General features: G+C 38.5%; 1 protein-coding gene across 1 annotated transcript in view; it reads right to left on the bottom strand.

Moving 5' to 3' along the window:
* PCNX2 (pecanex 2) overlaps nucleotides 1-18949 on the bottom strand; it is a 160949-nt gene that overhangs the window by 97009 nt on the left and 44991 nt on the right. The window contains exons 13-15 of the mRNA XM_086743929.1: nucleotides 13160-13331; nucleotides 8190-8300; nucleotides 6513-6604 (exon numbers count right to left, since the gene is read on the bottom strand). Of these exons, the coding sequence (XP_086600055.1) occupies nucleotides 6513-6604; nucleotides 8190-8300; nucleotides 13160-13331 (375 nt within the window). The remainder of the gene's footprint in view (nucleotides 1-6512; nucleotides 6605-8189; nucleotides 8301-13159; nucleotides 13332-18949) is intronic.

Genomic DNA, 18949 nt, shown 5'->3' with positions numbered 1-18949 from the left:
AGTCTTAGCAGATTGAGGGAGATGTATGCTTGCAATTCTTTCCTGTTATAAAACCCTAAGACAAATATTTCAAAATTATGAGTACACAGATGAATCCCACATCGTTGAAAACAGGAATCAAGAAGCATTGTTATTCTGATTAATGAGTTTTAAATTCATTAAACAACAAACTAAACTACATCAATGTGAGCTAAGAATGGTTTAAAATACTCACAGGATTTTTAGTAACTGTCCATTGAAGTGATAAATAAGCTACCAGAAAATGCTTTCTTCAGATATAAGATAATGGAAACTATAAAACTTTCATTAAAAAAAAATTTAAAAATGGACTTACACAGAGCTGGAGGGGGCAGCTGTGCCACGTATGAACTCATTCACATCCGCTTAATTTTTCTGACCCAAGTCCAAAATCTGAAATTTTTCCAGGCTGATTAAGATAAACTGCAAGTTTCTTAAGCAGTTAAACACCGCCCCCTCCCCCCCCAAAAAACCCCCAAACAAAACAAAAAAGCTGGATGGGAAATAATTCACTGGTTCTGGATAAGTTTCAAAACCAAACCAGTTGATTGGAATAGAGGGCAGAAGACAACTGACTGATTCCAGAAACCTTGAGGGATGTGCTCTTCTGCCCCACAGCAAAACACTGATGTGCTGGAATGCTAAAAACTGATATCAAGATGGCTAAATTCCAGACTGAATATTTGTGGAAAAAGGAGGAGGGCACACCTGACTTATTTTTAAACATATCTGTTAAATATTTGACCACAGACCACAAAACAGATGGAGCAGGAAACAAAAATCAGCACATCAGGCAACTCTGATCAAGTGAAAAAGATGGCACAGAAGTTCCCTTGTCTTCAATTTGATGGATGTAATATCTGAAAACAAAGCCACCTCCTCCAGGAAAAAGAGATAACCCTTTCATATATCAAAGCTAAGGTAGCTATTAGAGCTGCCAATTTCTGTTCAAGATTACAGGACTGAAGCTGAGATCAGAAATAAAGCCAGGCTGAAGTGAAAGCAGATAATTTTAAACTAAACTCAGTTACCTAACAGCTTCAAAACAGTAGTGAGCTGAAAAATTGCTGCTATTAGATGTAACAATCCAAGGAATGACCAAAAGAGGTGATAAAACTACATTTAGGATGTAGAGCTTTTTATTAAACAGAAGTAAATGAAAGTTCATAGAGGACCTGGAAAGAACTGGAATAAGGAGTGATGGTAGCATTAGACGGAGGCCTGGGAGATAAAAGAAAATCTCAAAGCAAGCAGGAGAAACTCAAGCCTTTGCACTTCAGAAGCTAAGATATTTATCTTCTCTCTTGTCTGAAATCATGTTCACAGCACTGTTGTGTGTAAGGCTGGGTAAGTAGCTTGTGCCACATCTCTCATGACAGGATGTGTCATAGGAGATGATCTATGAAAAGATGCTTTACAGCACCTGAAAGCTGTAGCCAAACCACCTTTGCATCACTGAGATAACATGACTGTAAATCAAAAATCTATCCAGGTGACTTTGCATCATCACCAGAGGGAACAACTTCAGCTATGTCAGAGAGCAACCTGAAAATCTGCTCCACTCACAATACGCTCCTTTGACTGACAACAGTGATGAACAGTGTCCTGTCCATCAGTCCTTAAACAAATGGATGGAGACCTAGAATTCCAGCTACTTTGTGTTTTGGGATTTTCTGGAGAAATTATCTGCTATAATTTTACAAGATACAAGACTCTGTACATCCTACTGTAAAAAATTCTGGGTTTTCTTTTTTTCTTTTAAAATTTGACAGCTTTAAAAGAAACCTGAGTAATCCAGTAGTAGCACCATTAGAGGAGGTCCCAATAAACTGATGACCCACAGTTCCTTCACACAAACAGCAAGCAAGGGCAAACCTGCTGAGGAGCATTCTGAGGAGGGAAGTTGATCGCTCGGCCAGAGCAGGTGGGACCCCTTCGCTTCTCAGTCACTTCCAAACAATGTGTCTGTGTTCCTCCTCCAAGAGTTTACACCTGCCCTTCTAACAGACTGTCCCTTATTTCAGCTGTGTGGAAAGTACATATTTGGTCACATAACACCCTGTCTCTGCCAGACAAGTTGTATGCAGCCACTCCCCAAAACACATCACATGCTTCTGATCAAGTCCTCTGATGGGATACATAAGCAGCCTGCCACATGATCCAACCTGCACATTCACCGTTAGCACAAGACTAGAGATCTCTCCATCCTCTTTTAGGTGATATGTGCATTTTAGCCATGAGAGAGAAAAATTTCAGTCATGCGATGGCAAAGATGCTGCAAGGTCATTCAGAAAGAGTGGCAGGGCCAGATGAACTCAACAGGCATGCCAAATTTTGTCTGCAGATCACAGGATGAACTCTCAATCAAGAATACTGTATAGTAATTTTCCTCAGGTAACTTATCTGAACAAAAATCAATGACAATTATTAAGTTAAACTAATAGCATGTCTATACTGCAGCTGCTTTTTCATAGAGACTCTCAGCTGATTCTGTACAACATAACAGCAAAATCAGTCTGGACAAGGCAGAGGATTTCAGCACAGGCCTATTTATCTCAATTCTCAGAGCTTATATTCGCATGTTGAAAGTTACCTTGAGTACTTACACTGTTTTGTGGACATATCCCAAAACAGTTGCTCAGTTCTTTTAAATTTTTCTAAAATTGCAGTTCTAGAGCAGAGAATTAATTGCTGTGAATTTGCTATTCTAAAATAATTTCAGAATTTGACAGCAACTAAATCAAACTATCATACATACATATATGTAGTTTCTGTTCTAAAAATGAACAAGAAAAAGTCACTTAAGATCACAGATCTGTTATAAAAGGAACATTGTTTATTTATTTTAATAAAAAAGAAAATCAGGTGGTCATTTAATTATTCTTCTAATGAACTTCTTCAGGGACAATATCTTTCCTTTTGGAATAATTAATGTACACAGAGAATGGAGGCTAGAACATTTCACCCTGCAAGATAATAATTAGAACACAAGAACCACTTAAAGAAGGAGATGCTGACGCCTTACACTGCTGGAATGAGTCTTCAGCCTGGGCGTTTGATGTAAGCAACTGTTCAACAGTAAAAAGCATACAACCACTTAGAGGTCCATTCTGTCTGCAATTTATTTCAGGAAATAGAACTCTGGTAGTTACACCTGCTGAGCTATAAGATATTCTGCCAATAAATAGAGTTTACATTTGACGATGCTACATTTCAGCCAAGAAATAAGCTTTGCAACCCAGAAATCCTGTGCCAGAGACAGTCTATCTTGTTTCCCTGCCCTGAATCTTCTTGATTGGGTGATTTTTTGACTCAATAAATACCAAAAATTTTGCTCTGTTGGTTTTGCCAAACTAACTAAAAGTGAAAAGAGTAAAATAAAAAAATAGCTGTAAAGCACAAGTGTGGAAGACATGACATTTCTATGTTAAAGAAAACCATGTACTCATCATCGTTGTGCAAACATCTCAATGAAATAGACTCAGATTTGACTTAAACTCTGCAATTTCTAGTGCACCAAAAATCCAGACCTTCATTTCATTAGGACCAGTTGTTGCTCGCTACACATCAAAAGAGTTCTAGTTTCTTACGGGAGTATTTGACCACCTTTCACAGTGGTCTCTACTCAGGATCAGATTCTTCTGTTACATTTAAACCAGTCTCTACTTCTCTTCCATCAATGAAAGAATCATTCTCTTGCAATGTTATAGATAACAGTCCAAAACAAAAAAATCTCTGGAGCTGACTGAAGAACAAGGAGGGTTAACACAAGTGCTTATTTCATAACTTCTAGAAGAAAACATGTATGAAATTTCAAGCACCCCAGTGGACTGAGATTATGAGCTGAAGCAAGTGGAATCATCTTTACATGCTCTAAATTAACCTCCTCAGAAGTGCCTTCACAAGAACAGTGCCATAAAAATTCAAATTAACTGTAATTTCTGCGTGAACAGAAAGTCTGCACTTAATATTGGTAATTTACAACAGATATCTTGTAGATCTTTCACAGCACTCTACAACTTCAGGGTAGCATTAAAAGCACATTTCTAAGCAGTCTGAAGTCTAATCTTAAGGAGATTGCTTATCTACAAAGCCACCTGCATGCTGTAATTTAAAGTTAATACTTTAAATTATACTTTGCTGAGAAAGGAGTGTGTAGAAGCTTTGCTTTAATACTGTTTACAAAACTATTTTTTAAAGTATCCATCACACAGCTTCCCTGTCCTCAACTAGTGAATTGCCCTCTGCTAACCTTAGGGGGAAAAAAAAATAAATTGAACATTTGCCCAGATATTTGCCTGTTGAACAGCGATTTAACTCAGTTCCTTCCTTCCATATAGGTCTTTCCATTTTTCTCGTTGTTCCTCCCCTCCATTATAGATTTTTTTCTCGCTCTGTTCATCCTTACAGAGATCCACCTCTTCCATCTCAGCAGCTGCCAGTTCCTGAATCATTAACATAGCTAGAAAACAGTAGCAGGAATACTAGCTACTTCAGGAAACTGCATAAGAAGCAGTTAAACTTTCTAGCATCACACAGTTGAATCAGGTCAAACCAGTGTAAACGATACACTGGGTGAACCTGGCAAAAGGAGATTCCCTGGGAGTACACCACACATTCACAGATATTTGAAGTGTAGCACTGCTCAGCAGCAGAGTTGCCATAATTTATTGTGTATGGACTCAAGCCACTCAGGGGCAAGATAAAATGGTGGCTTAATACATTTTACCTTACTATTGGGAGTGGTTAATAACACAGGCACAGCCAGCTCTGATCATCTGTGAGAGATCATTAAAGCATTATAATTGACCTTTTTTGATTTAAGGCTCCTATTCAAAATTTTAAGTGGAAGATTGTTAAAAGCAATTATAGAAATGCTTACGTTCCTTAAAAGAATTCCCTTAACAAAACATCTGATCTCCCTTCTCATCTGTGCAAATCACCAGCCTGGGTGTTGACATGATACATCCTTGGCTGTTGTAGAACCTCATACTGGGACTTCTGTGTGTGCTACATATGTGTAGCACCACAAAGCATCCTCTTCACATACGCCCGCAAGATGTCGAGAGCAGCTTGTAAATCACTGCACATCCTGGTGCACCCCTGCATGGGCACAGTCAGCATCTAGCCTGCAATGAAACACTGTCAGAAGACTGTCCCTTAAAGGATAAAGTTTAACATAAGCCCAAGATGAACTTCTGGTCTTGCTGTAGTCACCAGGAATTTTACAGCACACTTGAAGACAGACAAAATTTCATTGCTATTCTTTAAATAAAATTTAAAAAAATGCAGAGGACATATAAATTAACTGGAAAAAAAATGCTTTAGATTGAACATGCCTCAAAATGCAGCATCTGCCAAATAAAACAACATTGGGCATAACTGGGAAGGGTACTGATAGCAAGGCAGACAGTCATTTTGCCAGCATATAGAGTTGTGGTACATCCACATGCTGAGCACCATACACAACTCGCTCTCCACATCTCAAAGTCACAACGAAGTAAGAGAAGGCACAGACTCGGGCAATTAACTTAGCTGCTCCTAACAGAAAGGAGCAGTTTCTTTACAAGGAAACACTAGAAAGGCTGAGTCTCTTCAGTTTAGAGAGATGGCTGGGGTGACATAACTGATCCCTACAAAACTGCAAAGGCAGTGGGTACAGTGAATTTAAAACAGTTCTTCCACAATTCCTGCAATACTAGGTATTAGGAAGACTTGGTGAAACTAGCAGATCAGTTTAAAAACCAAAGAACGACAACATTCCTTTGCACAGAGCACAGTGAACATCTGGAATTTGTTTGCACAGAAAGTGCTGGAGATAGACAGGACCAGCACATTCAGGAAGGGACTGGGAAAATTAATAGACAACAGGTCCACAGATATCAAATGAAATAAGCAGGGATACACTCTCCAACACCCCTAATCCAATAATTGTGGATACTTGCAGAATATTATAAGAAAGCATGGCAGTCATCTGGCTTGCATAAAATTTCTAAGTTGCATTTCCCTATGGAAATGCAGACACAGTACTGGGTTAGATGGTCCACTGATCTGCCCAAGCTGGAAATGTAAATTCTTAAGCATACTGTTATCAAGCAACAACAAAATCCTGTACTTTTTCCTTTGAAAATATGGACCTTAACCAGGAATTTTGACCTAATTTAGCCTTGCTTACGCAGGTCAATAGGAGTTGCAGCTTTTTAGAGCCAAGGTTGCTGTTAGTCTTTGTAGTGGAAATTCAATGGATAATTTCAGACTGATACATGCAAGAGGCAAACAGTCACAGCTATTAGACACACATTTACTCCAGTATTTCTCCTACAGTTTCAATCTATTTCAGCGTAGCTAATAGGCACAATCTGAAAGATGGCTTGCAAAGCTTATCTTGATAAACAACAATGACAAGATAGCACCAAACAATGCTGGTCTGCCTAGATTATATGAATTTTGATCTTGAATTTTTGAATTTTTGCAGTGTTGTTTTTCTGGCTTACCTTCACTGCACTGAAGCAGAAAGCATATAGGACAATCAGAACCACAAAGCTTCGGGAAATGCTGTATAGCGCAGATACGAACCCAGCAGCAGCTGAAATACAGGCATTACAGGTTAGTTAATTTCTTCTTAAATGAGAACGTGCAATCAAAAGAAAAAAAAAAATGAAACAGCTCTTGCATCACAAGAGGTATACAGATTAAAATCAGATATCACAATGCTGGTTGTTGAGAGAACACCTCTGATGTCCCAAATAAGCTCACAAAACTATTCACAGATAAGACTGAAAGCCCAATGCTATTGTACTCCATGTGTTTTCCATTTACCTGAGGTCACACACTACTGCTTTTTGTGCTGAACAGTGTCTTGCCAAAACATCACTATGACTCTTCATGTCTGTACAGAGGAGGAATTAAGTGATCTACCAAACAGGCAATTTCCTAGTCGAACTCCACACAGAATTTTCCTCCTTTGCTCCCCAGACACAGGCTCCGTTATCATCCAAAACCATCCTAATTTGTTCAGTCAAGCATGATATGCACCATATTAAGATACATGAACAAACTTAAAGAGAAAGAGGACGCCAGCTGATCTCTTGCTATAACCTCCTTTGAGAGATTCCAGAAGTAGGGTAGTAAAAGGTGTCAGATGGAATTAGGAGTTCAGCAGTCTCAACAATGGAGACATAGTGGCTGCAAAATCATGCTCTAATTAGGGTTCAACAGACACTGGAATCATCATTATTGATGGAATGGCGACTTTACCCAACACGTGATTTCCTCCGGGTCTGCTATGGTATATATGAAACAAAAAGCAAAGAACACCTGTACCATCCGTACTAGTTTTAACCACTTGCCAAAGGTTATGTCTACAGTAGCAAGCAGAATGATGCAGTAAGTGTGGGTTTGTAGAATGAAAAGTGCTGAGGATGTCATATCCATGATATATGTGTTTGAGACCCCTTCCTGTAGACTACCTCTAGTTTGGTTCCACAGACTGTATGCTTATTTGTCTTTGGAGTGCAATAGGTGCACTATTACAATGCACCTTTCTTTTAGATTCAAACGGAATCCAGTTTGCTTACTCTGACATCACTCCATGATGCAAAACAATATGTGGCAAGCGGGAACAAGGAGAAAACTTGTTTCTGAACCAAACTAAGATGACAGTTTAGATGCATCCCAGTCTTCTCTGTTACTTAAGCTATAACTAAAAACAAAACCACCACTATCAACAAATAGACCTGATACATTGTCTCTCATGGGCGTTGCTTAATCTCCGACTGAAATAACACCAGAAAAATCACACAACCAGTATCTTGTGAACGTGTCTTACTACGGAACAATGCAAAAATTATTTTTACTTTTGTTTTTTAAGTGAAGTTTTAACAGAAGAAAAAAGTTTTCCTTTTTTATAAATAGAGAAAATATTCACATTGGACACACTACAAAAGAGCTTTTTGATGTCAGCCACATTGTGCAGGCCACAGCACAACTTGTATACAACTTTTCAAAAGAAAGAAGAAATCTAATCATGGAGGTCTTATTAGTATTCACTCCACTGTTGTATGAATACCACTAGCTGTTCGAGCTTTAACATGCACTGTGCTTTAAAACATGCAATAATATACTCCATTATAAGGTTATAAGCCCAGAAAGGGATGAAACTGGCTACTCACCAGAACCACCAAAAAGCAACATGTCTATCTGCTCCAAAAGATATATACAGAACGTGTTGATTTGAGGGAAAAGACCAAGAAGAGAAATTGCAGGAAAGCAATATAAAAACACTAAAAAAAAAAAAAAAAAAAAAAAAGTTGTATGTTAGAACACAGTCATACATCACAACGTATGGAGAACAGAGAAACATGCATCATATCAGAATATGAAATTGTTGCAATAAATTCTGAAGATTACTCAAGTAAGCATACCTTAGCCTCAACTGCAATTACACTTTCCTTCTCACATATACAAAACAAATTATGCAATTTCACACATGAAAAACTAAAGCTCAGAGGTTCACTTTAAGCTTTATTTTGAATAAAAACAGCGGCAGAAAAACACAGCATCATGTAGCCTCCTTACTGTGTCTCAATTGCTGCCAAAGTTATATTTGCTCCATTTAAAGTACAGAAATTTCAGTTTGCAGACTTGAGAACTTCCTCCCTGAATCTGAGATGGTTCAAGCACAGCTATAACATTCAATATAAACGAACAATAAATATTCTAATGGCTAAGATCCCAAGTATCTTGGCTATCACAGTATCCTGCCTCTGCCAGCAATCAACAGTAGACACTTAAAGCAGCATCTAAAAATGGGACAAACATATAATGAAACTTCCCCAGAGTATTTTCCCAGCTTCCAGCACCTTGACTTTGCAGCAGTGAAAGAACATTAAAAACACTAACCCAGTCTGACATCTTTACACAGTCTCTTTCTAAATAGAAATACTAATTTAAACGGCTGCCTTACAGTCATGGAAAAGCAGAAGTCATAACTCAGGTAACTGTGCTGCTGGCCTAATGTTCTGTTCATTTCCAGCCACTTCTCCTTCCCACCTGCCAAACCATGACACCATCCATTTACTCTTAGCTGCACCCTAGCACAGTTGTCTAGCAAAGCATCTAAACACACACTTGACCAAAGTCTCCAGTACCATCAACTTTCAAAGATACATGCACATGTTTAATTATATTCTTACTGCTTCGTTGTACTAGCATCAGAATGATCTGCACGGTGAAGGAGAGATGTGTGTCAGCCACTATTCCTTGTAAACAAGCATGTATTTTTTAGTTTACATCCTAGGAAGACTGCAGTTTCTTCCTATTCATTCTCATAAAAAGTAAATTAAACAAATTGCTAGTACAGCTTATTCCCCTTCCCATCACAGTCAAATTTTAAGAAGGTAACAATAGTATTTGTGTTCTCTGTTGAATGCTAATTTCACATTTTACTCCCAGCTCCGCTTACTAATACATCTTGTACTAAAATAAAACAATACACTGAGTTTGATCTGACAGCTTTTATCTTCACCCTATTATACACTATTGCTATCTAACGTTGTAAATCTTGCTGAGGAAGTCAAACACATGAGAAGAAATGACATACTCAAGTGTTAAACACAGACAAGGCTCACTTAAGCATACGTGCCTTCACAATGCACCCTTCATCACGACTTCCTGCCACTGGCACAAATTGTACACACGTAAGAACAGGAGGAAATACTGTCTTCTCAATCTTTTACATGCAAATGCCATTATTAATCTCCTTTTCCTTTACTACTCTGCCCTTTTTTTAGATGTCCCACCAAGCCATACCAAGCTAAGCAAGGACCACTCTTGCAGACAGACAATGGCATGACGACAAACTGCCCAGCAGGCCATACAGACTTGCCGTGGGATCGACTATCCCAAAAACTCACTGCTGAAACTTGCAGGAGGATCTTGTTCCACAGGCAAAGGACTTGCAGAACTGCCAGATCTCATCTTAGACTACTGACTTACAGACCAAACAACTGCCTTTGCTGTAGCAGCCTCAGAAAAAGCTGGATAAGAGTAGGGTAAGGAAGGAGAAGACCAGAGACATTATACTGTCAGTAAACCAAAATTAATAGAGGTGAATGTAAACAAGGAGATAAAAGTTGGTTGACTATGGCAATGTCCTCACCTCAGCCTTTCTGTATGAATACTGTGAATAATCCTAACAACTTCTTCAGCTAAAGTAGCTTTGTTTATCTAATCGTGCACAAAGAAGTGTACCAGACAGGAAAACAAACAGTTGTCACTCACAAAAGGATTGAATTTAGGAACAAGTTTCCCTTGTGGGAAGCAGACAATAGAGGAGCTGATTAATCAGCTGGAATTGCATTATTAATTCCACACATAATTTAAGCATCACGTATTTCCATCCACAACACCACGTTTAAGAGCTGGACCACTAAGAGAAGCTTACGTGAGCTGCTGGCATTTAACATGGCAGTTTGAAGGTTTCCTCTAAAGGAGTAGCTACCAGGTGATAAGTGTAGGAGGGAAACATGAATTTTGACTTTGAAAACTTTGGGCCTTTTGAAAAATGTAGAACAGTAACTCAGTGGCAATGTCACTGCAAACATTTTAGTAGTTTAGAAAATTATTATTTTTTAAAAAAATATATATATCTGAGTAGTAGTCCATTTGCTGTGTAATAATACACACATTTCCACAGGGAAAAAAATAATGAACTGAGCAAGAACTAGTCTTTTTGTTGACGACCTCTTGAACATAGCTGAGTAGAGCATTCTCAGAGGCTTTCTTCCCCTGACAGAAATCAGTCATTGCTAAAAGTAGCAGATGGAGGACTTAGTATCACAAAATTTTGCATCCACACGATACTTACTCTTCTGAGATGTCTGATAAATAACGTCACTCATCTGTCCAATGCTGAAATAGTTTCACCACAGAAACAACCATGCATTAAGCAGGTAACTACTTTTGCCATTAACCACACCTGTAGTACTTAAGGACAGATGCTGGCTCTGTCTGTGCTCTTACTTGTACTACGTACGCTAATCTAGCAAAAAGGTAACTGACATAAGGAACTCAAGACAAGTTAGAATGAATTAAAGCCATGTTCTCCCAACTAATATAAATCAATAGCAGAACCATCATCAATTTAAAAAAATACAATCACATCCTAAATAGATTGCTTGCAAAGAAATTGACCTATTAAAAATCATGGTTTTTAAGTAATTAGCTTACACATCTAACAAATTTCCACTGATTTATAACCTTATTTCAAGACTTTTATAACAACATGCTACGCAGCATCACACTAGTTCCTTAGACGGCTTCCATCACTTCAACGTCTTTCCATAGTAAACACACGAAATTGAAAACTTTTCCTTTCCTTGGTATTTGTAGTGTCAATCAAAAAATCCCTTGATTTCCCAACATATCAATTCTGAATACTACAGTGAGTGAAATAAAAATTTAAAAGTCGCCATATAATGACAAGTCAATAAAGAGATATCAAAAATACCTTGCAAATGGGCAAAAAAGGCAAAACAATAGCAACACTTCCTTGGTATTTATTGGGGCCAACTTCCCTCCTAATTGCACCACCCAAAACAAATACTTCTACACCTTCAGTGCCTAAGAGCATCTGTACTCAAAGCACAGCAAGATGCTGGAAGATGCTGACTGTAATGGCTCAGGGAAGTAGCTATACTGTGAACACTTGCAAGGATTGATGGCAGCCAGAAGCTGGGACTTCCATAGAGCGTGGCACCAAACATCACTTGAACAAATGCAGCCACAGATGTGACAGCTCCCACAGCCGGCAAAATAGGAATGGGGGACAAGCAGAGGGAAATGGATTCTTCTCCATCTCTCCTTAAACAGATGCCAGCCAGCAAGATGAGCCTGTATTTCCTTTCTCCCTCACCCCCCTCCAGGCTGTTTCAAGAACCTGCTCCACCATCACTTTTGAGGCCAGCCAAAATTAGCACTTTTATAACCATACATTTTTTTTTCTTAGACTGGTTGCTATAGTTTTTCATTTATCTCTATCCCAAGAGTCATTTAAGATTCTTCTTGAATTATTTATCAGCATTTTTACTGTTCACCTTTGACAGGCAGAGAAAATAAGATGTAAGAAGAAACTTTAATGAGACCAAAGGAAAGTAATGAAAGAAGCTAATGAAAATAAGTGAGATGCAGGTCTTCATTATTCCCCTGTTCCAAGTGAGAAGGATTGGAAGCCAATGAACACATACAAAGGACCAGAAGGCTTTCCTAAAAATAGTATGCCTTTCAGGGAGTAATAGCCTGACTTGAGTATAGCAAAAAGTAAGTACAACAATCATAGGTGAACAAAGACCTCAAAGGTCATACAGTCTGTATCCCAAAGCTTTTTCCTCTACCAGAGTAGGTTCTCCTGCTTATAAGTTCACAAATCGATGGGTCATCTTTGGTACACTACGACACTGCTCTTGGGAAGTTCTCACAACTTCTACAGTAAACTTTAACTTTTCTACTTCATACCTCAGAGTGTTACACTCCTTGACCCAAGTCCAGTTCAGCACTCATATCTGTGACACAACTAGAGCAGTATCGCAGTTACAGACTACAAGTGTGTAACAGGAAAAAGTGTCCTGACAGAAAGAGGTATTTCTACCTGTGGCCACTCCAAATTAGTGCCAAAGGACCATCAGTCCTGTTTTGGGGCAATACCTGAATATCCACAGCCACATCAGGGTATGATTCCAGAAGCGTGTTCTTCATGAGTAGAAGTATGTCCATCTGAGGACTTGGCACTGATTAGCTTCCAGACATTAAAACTCAGCTTATTCTGCAGTTACTGCTCCACACAGACAAGCCCTTACAAAGACTAACTGCATTTCACAGATGATGTCTTTTGCTAATAACATCAGTGGCTGTTAGTTTTCTACAGAGACTTTTCCACAAGCCTCATTACATTAAGAACTCCTTCTACATGAGGGAAAGTTGCCAGCTGCCCCTTGCCCGTCTTAAGTCATTCCAAATGTTTCTATCAATTTGACTTAAGAGTTGTGCCTCCATAACATGCGTTTGATTGCCAACATGGGAAAACACAGACTTCCCCAGCTGACGCTTAACTAATTTTTCAGTCCTAGAAAAAATATTGACTCACCTATTACATGGTCTCTGGCTGACTGGAGAGATCTAGGTGAAAAGAGCTTCAAGCCATACATTGTGTAAACTGGAGGATTTGTGTCTTTCGATCCAGCATCCAGCAGCAAAATAAGGCCACACAATATACAAAAATATACAGGTCTGCTGTAGGTTATGATTTTATTGTGTCCCTGGAAGGAAAAAAAAAAAAAAAAAAAAAAAGTGTCTGAATTTTGTATTCACTCTCACACTGCATGCATTGCATTAAACTGCAGAGAAGGTCAGGAGTCAGATAAAATATTTTAATGACTTATACATACTATTATACATACTAATTAATAATAAAAATGTTACAAGGTATTTTATCTTCTCTAGAGGAGACTTTCAAAAGGCACAAAAAGCAGTTAAGACTAACTCCAGCAATCATTTATGCTTTTGAAAAATCTAACCTTCTGGACCTTTCAAAACACTCTAATTGGAGAAGTAGTCATTTTATGTAGAGGAAAAAAAAAAAAAATCTGTCTGAACCTTTCTTTCCAATAGAAAAAGAATTTTAAACTATATTACTTTTATTTTAATGAATGTCTGCTACAGGTAGCTTGGCCTTTTTTTATACTTTATGAAATAGAAAATTAATTTTTAATTGCATCCTGGGAAGTAAAAAAAAAAAAAAGAAAATAGAGCACCTCCTAGGTGTAGTGAGAGGCATTGAGATTGATTTTTTTCACAAATACAATTCAATTTTTTTTGTTGATTTGAACCACTTGACAGCAAGCCACTGTCCCTCCTGGAGGGCGTGACACTCATCAGTAGTTTCTGGTATCCCTCTCATATAGCACTTTGAAATGATGACCCAGAGGAAGCAACATGTGGAAGGATCCTTCTCTTATGTCTTTCACAAACACCCCTCACACACTTGATTTGAATTAATCCTATAAAACACTGCTGTGGGGCTGAGGGCCAGGGAGAATAACAGACACTTAAGAAAAACCTGACCAGTTCTCCTGGTAGCAAGCTTAAGGGTAAATAAGACATTTTAAGTGCTGGTGAAGCCAGCAGATTCCTTGAGTGTGAAAAGCCAGGAGCAAAGTGACAAGAATTCAGGTTTACCTTGCAAAAAGCTGCTTCTCTGAAACTGTTCTTATTTGTAAAATGTAATTGAAGTGAGTATAATAAAAGACCATTTCTTTTTTGGAGTCTACTTACTGATTTGAAACAGTGGCCATATTTGTTTGGCTGCCAGCCAAGCTCATATGTCTGCATTGCTATTAGCTGGTCTGTACTCTCTTTTGGGATCAACCCATTGACAAGGTGGCAGATTGCAGGAAACTAGCAGGCTTATACTGAACCTCACATTCATGGAATATGAATCAAGTCGGACTCACAAACCCTAGCTGGTGTTTACTCAGAGCTTCAATTTTACTAACGACTTTTTTTGTTTTTTCTTTTAAATAGGAGAGTTAGAAAGATAAAAATCTGACTTTAAAAAAATACTTAAAATATTACTTTCTGGCTGTTTTTAAACATCATTTATCTTAAATACAAGCTGTGCCTTAAGAAAAGAAACCAGTAAATATTGCATCTAAACAATTGCGTAGTGATTTATATCCTGCTGTGCCCTCCAGATCAAAGTCTATTTTATCGTGATGTTAGATCCTTGTCTTATCTCTCGAATTACAGAACCCAGGTTTTATCTTTGCATGGTAATTATTTGAAGGCAGTTGGATAAGACAGAGTTGACGACTAGAAGTCCAGAGGTTTAACTCCACATACCTTTCTGTTCCAAGCAGAGTACTGACATATTCAGTTATGTTATTATGTTATTTAGGTCTTACTTCAAAACAAATCAGTCTTACCATGCTAATAATAATAACAATGATAGTTAGGATTGCAGAAGCAGCTTTCAAAGGCTGTCTGAACAGCCTCCAAAATGTGAGCAAATACTAACTTCCCTATTTTTCAAGTGGCAGTGGGGAATCAGACAGAATCCTGAGAAGGAAAGCTTGCCTACTCTCAGATCAACAAGAGTAAAGCAAGAGCGGTGATGCACTTGGAAAGACAATGGCTGCAGAGCTCTCGCACTGCTTGGGATGCTGGACAAGCTTCCCAGAGAACAACAGAGACTCCAGTCTCCACATCTGGGGAACAGGCAACACAAGAAAGAGGAACTGCTGTGAGTGTTAGTGCTGTATTTCACTGCCATTTACATCCTTTGTGTGAGGGGGATTATTTGGGACAGGTGCGAGGTCAAGAGCAGACACCTTCTAGAAGAGAGAAGGTCACTGGGATGGTGCGTCACCTGCTGGAAGCCACAGCCAGGGGACAGATATTACATTTTGTCTTTTCAAGGTTTCAGAAACAACAAAAAAAAAAGTGTGAAGCCCTCGTGTGCCTGCCACTGACAGGCCAAGCTTGGCAGCCCTTCACCAAAATGGGCATGTGGCAGTACAACTTACCACAAGACATCTTAGATGTTAAGGGTTTGTTTTGTTCTACCAGACAAACCCATTAAATTTTGACATACAAAACCAAGTACATCTTGGTGAAACTACTCCACTCTGTATCCTCCTTCAGAAGAATTTAAATAATGAAGCAGAATTCCTTTTATACTTTACATCTAATCTGTTGAACAATCATTTCTTCTCCACTGATAAAAGTTTCAGTGAAAACTCCTGCTTTCTCTTAAGTCTGCCAAAAAGTGCCACTGACTTTCTCAGGCTGATGTTTCTCATGAATATATTTCTGAAACATATTCACATCCTACAGATATAGCATTGGTACATCTCATATTTTGATAAAAATATGAAGATTTTCAACAAAGCTAGAATAATTTCACAAACATTTCCATTTAGTAAAATAGCACTTTTGACTGCAATGAATTTTGATGGGGAAATTTGAGAAAGATCTCATGATTTTTTTTTTGTTTGTGCATGCACACACGGAATAGGAAAAAGACAGAAGGCTTTAAATAAAGAAAAGTGTGTTTGTGCTCGGTTATACAGAAAAGCTTATGGGAACAAATTAAAAATACTTTTAAAGTGTCTTACGGGATTTATGAAACTGCCTATGGTAGCTACCCAACCAAGTTACCTATCTGCTTTGGCAGGTAATGGGACCGAGACAATGAAGTTATGCAAGTGATTCCGTAAATCTTAGTAAGAGCACGACTGCAGTCTTTCAGAGCTCAAATGCCTTTGTAAGCCTGAGCTAGACAGGTGTCTTATAAGGGACTTAAAGACAAGCTCTCATGATCCTTCTATATAGCCCTTTACTACAGACACAGCCTTTATTGCCCAGTCTGCTGCTGCCTCGAAGCAATATCAAGAAACTCCGCAAAGTCACTTGTCTAAAACCTTGGAATGCACACAACAAGGATCTCTTGGATCTCTGAATTTAATGCCCTGCAGTCACTGGCACCTTCCTTATATTCTGCTGTTAATAAACCGACACATCTCACACTTGGGATGAACTTTATTTTCTTCTTCCCACCACTCCAGTGACAAGGCTGTTCCAGAATTTTGCTGTACCAGAACCACACACCCCTGTATGAACAGCAGCTAAAGACCACCAGAACTGGAAAGACTAAAGCGCAGGCTGACAGAAAAGTTCGGCTCTCATCTTGTAGCAGGCAACAGTACTAAACCTGCAGCTATGACAAACGCCAGTAGCCAGCATTAGCTGTAGAACCTGGGAGTTTAACTTCCCACTTAAACACTAAAGCTGATCAAAACAGAACTATTATCACAACTCAAGAAAACAAGTATAAATGAATACAAAATTCAAAACATTAGCCGAGTTAGGCAGGTTATTCTCTACATACTGAAATCCATCCCTTACCACAAGGACATTATACAGATGACACACGGTGTTCATCTCAGGGATCCCAGCTGTCACAGCATGGTATGGGGCAAGAAAGAATCTTATCTCCAAGAAAATTGTACCAGACTACCAGACGTCATAGGGTCTAGTCAGCAAGCTCTTCCACAACGCCAGAAAGTGAATACATTGGCATTCGGAGGGAGTTCTGAACAAAAGCTTTACACATCCCCAGGCACTGTGCTTTCTGAATTCAGTGAATGGTCTCTTTCAAAATGGTATAGGCTAGAGATGACAAAGTCACATCAAACAGTAGCAAAGTCTGCATGTGAGAGATAGGGAAGAAGTTTGCAAGCTCCCTGGCAGGCAGGGATAACATAGGCATTAGCGGCTACTTATGGAGCCAAGAATAGAAATTAATTCAGTGTGCAAATCTGTGTCTAGCAATGGTTTGTTTCACACTGAAAAATCTCATCTGCATTTTCATTCATGGGCATGGTACTGATCATTCTTTGATCCCTCTGCTGTTCTGCATCCTTACATTAACATCAAGAGGCGTTTTTCTCTTTAATTTTAATGTAGTCACATGAATTATGAAACAGTACATGGAGTATCTTTTCTCGCCTTCTTGTTGTCTTATTTTTCATGGTGCTTACTAGCTCAAGCAAGTCTTCACAAATACCTACTATGTTAAAAAGATACAATGTAGAAACAGCTAATGTTCTATTTTAATTTGATCTATAATGCCTCCCACCATTAAAAACCTTCTGTGGAAAAACTCTCCAAATTTTATTTCCATTGGAACCCGTATGGTGCTCTAAAGAGTTTGCAAGAAAATGTTCTTGATAAGCAAAGTTCTAGGAAAGCATACAGAAGATGGGTATGGTGAATAATACTTTTAACAGTATTGTGGGAGTCTGAAACGCAAACATGGATACTGCAGAGAAAATTTTGTTTAAACTTCATTAGCTACTTTCTCTTTAATACTGTAAAAAAATATGGGCTAGATAGGTTTATGATGAAATTTTGACTAAGATGTCTGGCACCCACTTGAAACAAATGTACACATTACTAATGTATGAATAAGTGCAAACTCTGATTAAAGTTCACATTATGATGTCTAGACACGTGTTAGTTGAGCTGTCAAATAATATTATTTTAGTCACAAAAAACCTCAACTTTTTTACTGAGGTAGGAATATTTCTTTAATGTATTGGAAACATTACCCTACAATGTGTAAGCTGCTGTTTATTAGCCTTACCTACTTTTTATGCAGACAAGTATTTCCTGTGAATGCATTATAACCTACAATACCATAAATACATCCCATAATAACCGGCATGGAAAAGAAACTAAGAATCATCTGAAATCCACCTCAGTGAAATATGTAGCATGCACTTGTAAATAACCTCCATTTCAAGTTCAGCTGGTATTTCTAGCCTCTAAATTGACAAAAATAATTGCTCCCTGCCGAAGGGAAATAATCTAGCAGACCTGCAGTGTTCAACATGCTGGTTTTGAACTCTGAGGGAAGAGAGAGGGGTCCTCAAAAACATTCAAGGAGCTAAATAAGAAATGTGAGCAACTAAGCAGCCGGTGTAAAAGCAAGCAAAGGTCCTCGTGACAACTGAAATGTCTTCCAAGATCCACAAATGAAAAAACACTGAGACAGTGTGACAGGTGGAGGGGTCAGGCTGCAGTTGTAGGACAATGCTCCTAAACCCATCCTATAATGAGGACTGATATGAGTAAGGAATTGGTTCCTTGCAAGGTGGTTGTCAGCATCAAGAGTTCAATTTCTCAGATATACTCTACATAGAAACAGCAATGAGCAAATATTCTTACAGCCTGCATTCACCCACAGATTTGGCCATTTCTTCAGGACACAAGCATAGAAACTGTGACCATATTGTAACCGAGGAAAAATATCTGTGCCATTTGATGAGCTAATAATACTATTGAGAAAGGCATCTGGAATACCAGATTTAAAAAA

This window comes from Chlamydotis macqueenii, chromosome 3 (assembly GCF_036417535.1).
Source record: "Chlamydotis macqueenii isolate bChlMac1 chromosome 3, bChlMac1.mat, whole genome shotgun sequence".
NCBI lineage: Eukaryota > Metazoa > Chordata > Aves > Otidiformes > Otididae > Chlamydotis > Chlamydotis macqueenii.
This window is presented reverse-complemented; position numbering and strand designations above follow the sequence as displayed.